At 41.7% G+C, this 8,708-nt stretch overlaps 1 protein-coding gene across 4 annotated transcripts in view; it reads left to right on the forward strand.

Moving 5' to 3' along the window:
• The first annotated feature begins 487 nt into the window (after positions 1 to 487).
• The window catches only part of LOC123733193 (circadian locomoter output cycles protein kaput), a 62,460-nt gene continuing 54,239 nt past the window's right edge, over positions 488 to 8,708 (forward strand). For 3 of the 4 annotated variants that reach the window (XM_082978657.1, XM_082978660.1, XM_082978659.1), the window contains exons 1-5: positions 488 to 617; positions 4,574 to 4,712; positions 6,776 to 6,865; positions 7,429 to 7,488; positions 8,436 to 8,584. In XM_082978657.1, the coding sequence (XP_082834783.1) occupies positions 6,849 to 6,865; positions 7,429 to 7,488; positions 8,436 to 8,584 (226 nt within the window). In that variant the 5' untranslated portion in view covers positions 488 to 617; positions 4,574 to 4,712; positions 6,776 to 6,848. Of the gene's footprint in view, positions 618 to 4,573; positions 4,713 to 5,103; positions 5,154 to 6,775; positions 6,866 to 7,428; positions 7,489 to 8,435; positions 8,585 to 8,708 lie in introns of all 4 variants that reach the window. The other variant, XM_082978658.1, reaches the window with a different exon arrangement.

Consider the following 8,708-nt stretch of genomic DNA (forward strand, 5'->3'; position numbering starts at 1 on the left):
GTATCTTTAGATTACCCTAGGATAAATCACAAGGATTTTGCAACGGTGGATCTGTGATTCTGTGAAGTGGGAAAATGAAACTATTTTTTTAATTGAACCTTTATTTAACTATAGTCTATTTCAATGCAGTGAATCAACACGAAACGTGACCGTCACAAGGCACGGAGGGGTTGAGAAATGGAAAGAAAGAATCGATGAAATTCTTGCTGTGATTGTTTTGTTTTAAATAGCCTATCATACAAATACAGTAGGCTGCAAATCATAGGCCTATCAGTTCCCCATTGCATTATCATATTTCACACTTGTTTCACAACCAGTCTTACAAGGTCATTTATAAAGCAAAAAAACGAACTATTGTTCAAACTGACGTATTCATAAAATAGCCCCGAAGCACACATAATATCCTGTTTTGTCGCTGTTGACTTGCTGCCTTGCTCTGCTTTTGCAGTACCTCTTACTGTACTTGCCAAATAGTGCTCCCTGTATTGTCTATTGCGCATGACTGTGTGGCGGAATATGAAGTAGAAGACTGTTTTTCTCCGAGCTAGAGTCCAACCCCCCCGAATCAACCTCTGAAAAACAAAAACGCGGAGCCATTCAATCTCAGATTGGGGCAGGTAAGATGTTAAAACATATATTTCTATAACGTTAAATATCTTGTTACACGGTGAAGTCGCTCAGCGGAGAGGTGTACAAATGTATTTTTAGCCCACGGAAGCGAACCGAGGACTGCAGATGGGGCTTTGGAACCGTTTCCGCACGCTCGGGACACGACAAGGCCCACTGACCCACATTCAACAGAGAGAGAGAGAGAGAGAGAGACAGAGAGAGACGGAGAGAGAGAGAGACAGAGAGAGCTGTGTGAGTGGGCGAGCGTGTGAATGTGTGCTTATGTGTGTGCGGGTCTGCTGCGAAATGTTTTTGTCATCGCTATCTCCTGCGGCCCGACTGTGTATTTGATGTTCCAGTTTTCCAGGAAATTGTAACCATTTCGAAAGTAGATCGCTACATTGTTGAAGATGCGCTGCTAGGCTAGCTTTAACTACATTGTGTCAATAGTTGCGTGACAGCTTGGCTGGACTCGAGTACCCGCCAGCCTTTTGACATAATGTCCGCTATGTCGCGCTTGGTGATTGATTGACACGTCGTTACAATGTCATTGTAGATTTTGGAAGTCGGTTGAGGGTTCTGAGAATGGATTCCCGTCGTCGGAATTCTAAGGAAATGGTCCAGTATTTTACCTGGGCACTTTTTCTGCGGGTATGGTTGGAGGATATATTTTACAGTTATGTAACGCGAACACCTGTGGCTCTTTAGTAAAGGTTTTAGCTGTACAACATCCACCGCGCGTATCCGTTTTTCTGCGGTTTATACGAGCGGATTAGATGTCATTTATAACAATCTTCGAAGATTTATGATTGGATCATTGCCCAAATGTAGGATTTTTTTTAAATGTGACCTTTCATTTAACTAGGCAAGTCAGTTAATAACACATTCTTATGACGGCCTAGGAACAGTGGCTTAACTGTCTTGTCCAGGGGCAGAAAGACAGATTTATACCTAGTCAGCTCGGTGTAAACAACCTAGCCCAACGCTCTAACCACTAAACCACCTGCCCACAATGAATCACTGACTTGGCTGTCCCTTCCAAACACAAGACAACTGCATTGGTATCAATATATATATATATATTTTTAAATGTAACTTTAAATGTGTCTTTATATATGAAGGAACACCTAACGTTACAAGACTCACTAGTCATTTCGATAACAACAGTAATGACACATCCCAAGGGTACATCATGAGGTTAGCGTCAGATCTTTCACATACAAAGGCCCAACTGACTGGAATCATTTACCTTTAGAAATCAGGGCATTCAAATCACACAGTCAATTTAAGAAAACCTTTTTTCAAATGTTAAGAACAAACTGTTTTTGTGTTTTTTTAAACTAATAGAAACATCACCATGTGAAAACATTTGTAAATATGTTTGTATATATTATAGGTAGTGTGAATTATAGGTAGTGTGAATTATAGGTAGGGTGAATTATAGGTAGGGTGAATTATAGGTAGGGTGAATTCTAGGTAGGGTGAATTATAGGTAGGGTGAATTATAGGTAGGGTGAATTATAGGTAGGGTGAATTATAGGTTGGGTGAATTATAGGTAGGGTGAATTATAGGTAGGGTGAATTATAGGTAGGGTGAATTATAGGTAGGGTGAATTATAGGTAGGGTGAATTATACTTAGGGTGAATTCTATACTGAAGAAAAATATAAACGCAACATGCAACAATTTCAGAGATTTTACTGAGTTATAGTTCATATAATGAAATCAGTCAATTGAAATACATTCATTAGGCTCTAATCTATGGATTTCACATGACTGGGAATACAGATATGAATCTGTTGGTCACAGATACCTTAATAAAAAGGTCGGGGATCAGAAAAGCAGTCAGTATCTGGTGTGACCACAGTTTTCCTGATGCAGCTCGACTCATCTCCTTCACATAGAGTTGATCAGGCTGTTGATTGTGGCCTGTGGAATGTTGTTCCACTCCTATTCAATGGGTCAGCGAAGTTGGCGGATATTGGCGGGAACTGGAACACTGTAGTACAGGTCAAACTAGAGCATCCAAACATGTTCATTGGGTAACATGTCTGGTGAGTATGCAGGCCGTGGAAGAACTGGGACATTTTTTCAGCTTCCAGGAATTGTGTACAGATCCTTGCGACATGGGCCGGCGCATTATCATGCTGAAACATGAGGTGATGGCGGCGGATGAATGACGCAACAATTTGTTATCTTTATTTATTTAACCTTTATTGAACTAGGCAAGTCAGTTAAGAACAAATTATGATTTACAATGACGGCCTACACCCAGGCATACCCGGACAACACTGGTGTCACGTCCTGACCAGTATAAGGGGTTGTTTGTTATGGTAGTTTGGTCAGGACGTGGCAGGGGTGTGTTTGTTTTGTGTTGTCGGGGTTTTTGGGTAGTGTTCTATGTTTTGTATTTCTATGTTCTATTTTCTAGTTATTCTATTTCTATGTTTAGTTTATTGTTTTGACCTTCAATTGGAGGCAGCTGTTCCTCGTTGCCTCTAATTGAAGGTCCTATTTAGTAGGGGTGTTTTTCTATGGGTTTTGTGGGTAGTTGTTTCTTGTTTAGCTGTGTGCCTGACAAGACTGTTTTCGTCGTTCTTTTTGTTCAGTGTTCATTTATTTAATAAAGAAGAAAATGAGCATTCACGTATGCGCTGCATTTTGCGACCGTGACAACTGGGCCAATTGTGCGCCGATCCTATGAGACTCCCAATCACAGCCGGTTGTGATAGAGCCAATGATCGAACCAGGGTCTGTAGTGACGTTTCTAGCACTGAGATGCAGTGCCTTAAAATATGAAATAAGCTTTTTTGTTGCATATGGAACATTTCTGGGATCTTTTATTTCAGCTCATGAAACATGGGAGCAACACTTTACACGTTGGGTTTATATTTTGGTTCAGTGTAGTATAACGATATATTACAGCCTCTTGTTCCAGTGCTAACACCTGATTTGAGTTAATCAAGGGCTTGACTCCATATTTGAATCAGGTGGCTGACCTGGTGCTACTAGGGCTGCCCTTGTCTTTGTAGCAGGATAATTCCTTTCACCCTAGATATGTTTCCCTACTATTAAATGTCTGATGTATGTTTTTAGTATTAGGTCTGCCATTTAAATGTGTGTTGGTTTCCTCGGCAAGGGTTCACATTGCACACTTATAATACAATTCAAATGTGTTTTTATAAAGCCCATTTTATCTCAACAGTTGTGACAAAGTGTTTTTCAGATACCCAGCCTAAAACCCCAATGTTCACATTTAAACAAAAAAGATGTCTGTCATAAATGTCCAATGGGATCTCCCTGGTAGAGTGAATGGACCAATGGGATCTCACTGGTAGAGTGAAGGGACCAATGGGATCTCCCTGGTAGAGTGAATGGACCAATGGGATCTCACTGGTAGAGTGAAGGGACCAATGGGATCTCCCTGGTAGAGTGAAGGGACCAATGGGATCTCCCTGGTAGAGTGAAGGGACCAATGGGATCTCCCTGGTAGAGTGAAGGGACCAATGGGATCTCCCTGGTAGAGTGAAGGGACCAATGGGATCTCCCTGGTAGAGTGAAGGGACCAATGGGATCTCCCTGGTAGAGTGAAGGGACCAATGGGATCTCCCTGGTAGAGTGAATGGACCAATGGGATCTCCCTGGTAGAGTGAATGGACCAATGGGATCTCCCTGGTAGAGTGAATGGACCAATGGGATCTCCCTGGTAGAGTCAATGGACCAATATGATCGAGAGATGTTATGTCAGATGATGAATAGAGAGATGTTATGTCAGATGATGAATAGAGAGATGTTATGTCAGATGATGAATAGAGAGATGTTATGTCAAATAGAGATGTTATGTCAGATGATGTTTGTATTAAACACATTCATGTTATTGGCCTAAATGGTGATCAATTGGGGATATTTCTAATATTATGTTTTTATAAATGTTAAAAATGACCAGTGTAATTTGTGTGCTGCAGGGTGGAGTGATGGCCGTGTTGGGCCCAGCGTCTGGTGTCCAGAGATGATAGAGGTGACCTCAGAGTCACCTTTAACCCCTGACCCCCACCACAACCCCTGAGAGCCAGCTGAAACTGATCACACGCAGGCTGCAGTGGGGTAAGGACAGACAGACAGACAGACAGACAGACAGACAGACAGACAGACAGACAGACAGACAGACAGACAGACAGACAGACAGACAGACAGACAGACAGACAGACAGACAGACAGACAGACAGACAGACAGACAGACAGACAGACAGACAGACAGACAGACAGACAGACAGACAGACGGACGGACAGACAGACAGACAGACAGACAGAAAAACAGACAGACAGATGCTTCATTAGAGGATATATACACAGTAATGACAGTGTGAATGAATAGGTATTGCTGGTGGGCGTTGACATGGTCCTATTAGAATATGGCTGTATGTTTCCGTCATGTTGATGCTGGTTCGCCGAGCCCCAGTAAAGTGTTATTGATGGAGGAAATGTGTTTTTATAGATGATGTCTGTTGACGACTGGATAGATGGATGGATGATCTGTTTTCATGGGTAATGTGGATGGATTTACAAATGGACGCACCTGTATGTATTAATGGATGACGTGTATGGATGGATGATGTGGTTATCCACTGTGTAGTGTGTTATAGATGGATGAAGTGGTTATTCACTGTGTAGTGTGTTATGGATGGATGATGTGGTTATTCACTGTGTAGTGTGTTATGGATGGATGATGTGGTTATTCACTGTGTAGTGTGTTATGGATGGATGATGTGGTTATTCACTGTGTAGTGTGTTATGGATGGATGATGTGGTTATTCACTGTGTAGTGTGTTATAGATGGATGATGTGGTTATTCACTGTGTGTAGTGTGTTATGGATGGATGATGTGGTTATTCACTGTGTAGTGTGTTATGGATGGATGATGTGGTTATTCACTGTGTAGTGTGTTATGGATGGATGATGTGGTTATCCACTGTGTAGTGTGTTATGGATGGATGATGTGGTTATTCACTGTGTAGTGTGTTATGGATGGATGATGTGGTTATTCACTGTGTGTAGTAGTGTGTTATAGATGGATGATGTGGTTATTCACTGTGTAGTGTGTTATGGATGGATGATGTGGTTATTCACTGTGTAGTGTGTTATGGATGGATGATGTGGTTATTCACTGTGTGTAGTAGTGTGTTATAGATGGATGATGTGGTTATTCACTGTGTAGTGTGTTATGGATGGATGATGTGGTTATTCACTGTGTAGTGTGTTATGGATGGATGATGTGGTTATTCACTGTGTAGTGTGTTATGGATGGATGATGTGGTTATCCACTGTGTAGTGTGTTATGGATGGATGATGTGGTTATTCACTGTGTAGTGTGTTATGGATGGATGATGTGGTTATTCACTGTGTAGTGTGTTATGGATGGATGATGTGGTTATCCACTGTGTGTAGTAGTGTGTTATAGATGGATGATGTGGTTATTCACTGTGTAGTGTGTTATGGATGGATGATGTGGTTATTCACTGTGTAGTGTGTTATGGATGGATGATGTGGTTATTCACTGTGTAGTGTGTTATGGATGGATGATGTGGTTATTCACTGTGTAGTGTGTTATGGATGGATGATGTGGTTATTCACTGTGTAGTGTGTTATGGATGGATGATGTGGTTATTCACTGTGTAGTGTGTTATGGATGGATGATGTGGTTATTCACTGTGTAGTGTGTTATGGATGGATGATGTGGTTATTCACTGTGTGTAGTGTGTTATGGATGGATGATGTGGTTATTCACTGTGTAGTGTGTTATGGATGGATGATGTGGTTATTCACTGTGTAGTGTGTTATGGATGGATGATGTGGTTATTCACTGTGTGTAGTGTGTTATGGATGGATGATGTGGTTATTCACTGTGTAGTGTGTTATGGATGGATGATGTGGTTATTCACTGTGTAGTGTGTTATGGATGGATGATGTGGTTATTCACTGTGTAGTGTGTTATGGATGGATGATGTGGTTATTCACTGTGTAGTGTGTTATGGATGGATGATGTGGTTATTCACTGTGTAGTGTGTTATGGATGGATGATGTGGTTATTCACTGTGTAGTGTGTTATGGATGGATGGATGATGAATGAATGATGTGTGCTAATTCACGGTTCTCGCTGATCGTTCCAGGTCCTCTTCCAAATGACTACCTCAGGCCTAAAAACTGTTTCACTGCAGCCACAGTCCTGAACAACAGCCAGTCATGACATCAAGCATAGGGTAGGGTATAACACACACTGGCCCCTACTGGTGTACGCATTCACAAATACTAGCTGTTACTCCCTCCTACCCACTGACTAGGATACCACTTTTTCTGAACTACAACACCTCTCTCTTTCTCACAATCTCTCTCTCTCTCTCTCTCTCTCTCTCTCTCTCTCTCTCTCTCTCTCTCTCTCTCTATCTCTTTCTCTGTCTCTTCCATTTTCTCTCTCTCTCACAATCTCGATCTGTCTCGCTCTCTTTCTCTCTCTCTCTGTCTCTCTCTCTCTCTGTGTCTCTCTCTCTTTCTCTCTCTCTTTCTCTCTCCCAATCTCTCTTTCTCTCTCTCTCCCATTTTCTCTCTCTCTTTCCCAATCTCTCTCCCATTTTCTCTCTCTTTCCCAATCTCTCTCCCAATCTCTCTCTCTCCCAATCTCTTTCTCTCTCTTTCTCTCTCTCTTTCTCTCTCTCTCACACGCACACACACACTCAGGATGACATATTGTTAAATGTTATAATAATGATAACTATTTTCAGATGATTTATTTCAAACACAACCCTAAAGCCTTTTCCTTTCTCAGGGATGATTCCAGCATCTTCGATGGGTCGATGGAAGAAGATGAGAAGGACAAAGCAAAACGGTAAGACATCACCACCATGACATCACCACCACCATGACATCACCACCACCATGACATCACCTCCATGACATCACCTCCATGACATCAACACCATGACATCACCACCATGACATCACCACCATGACATCACCACCATGACATCACCACCACCATGACATCACCACCATGACATCACCACCATGACCTCCATATCATAACTAATCACTAAGACCCTGATTTGCTGAAACAGGACTAACACAGCTGATTCACATAACTAATCACTAAGACCCTGATTAGCTGAAACAGGACTAACACAGCTGATTCACATAACTAATCACTAAGACCCTGATTAGCTGAAACAGGACTAACACACAGCTGATTCACATAACTAATCACTAAGACCCTGATTAGCTGAAACAGGACTAACACAGCTGATTCACATAACTAATCACTAAGACCCTGATTAGCTGAAACAGGACTAACACAGCTGATTCACATAACTAATCACTAAGACCCTGATTAGCTGAAACAGGACTAACACAGCTGATTCACATAACTAATCACTAAGACCCTGATTAGCTGAAACAGGACTAACACAGCTGATTCACATAACTAATCACTAAGACCCTGATTAGCTGAAACAGGACTAACACAGCTGATTCACATAACTAATCACTAAGACCCTGATTAGCTGAAACAGGACTAACACAGCTGATTCACATAACTAATCACTAAGACCCTGATTAGCTGAAACAGGACTAACACAGCTGATTCACATAACTAATCACTAAGACCCTGATTAGCTGAAACAGGTGAGACACGTTGCCATTCAGTGAGCCTGTAGATAGAACATTGTAACTACCCAACTGATAAAAAGGGCTAGAGACTCTCCATTCTATTCTTCATTGAAAGGTCTTTTTAAAGTATATTCCATTGTAATCTAATCTGTAATCTATTGTAATCCACAGCGTGTCCCGTAACAAGTCGGAGAAGAAGAGACGAGACCAGTTCAATGTCCTCATCAAGGAGCTGGGGACCATGTTGCCTGGCATCACACGCAAGATGGACAAGTCCACCATCCTGCAGAAGAGCATCGACTTCCTGTGTAAACACAACGGTACCCGCCCCCTTTACTACCACTTTCTGTTTCTACTTCCTGTTGTTGTGATGAATGTAAACAAACAGAACTGTTGCTTTTGATAGTCATGGACATATAACGTAAATGTAAATTCTTCTTGAGT

The sequence above is a fragment of the Salmo salar genome, chromosome 08 (assembly GCF_965601325.2).
Source record: "Salmo salar chromosome 08, fSalSal1, whole genome shotgun sequence".
Taxonomy (NCBI): Eukaryota; Metazoa; Chordata; class Actinopteri; order Salmoniformes; family Salmonidae; genus Salmo; species Salmo salar.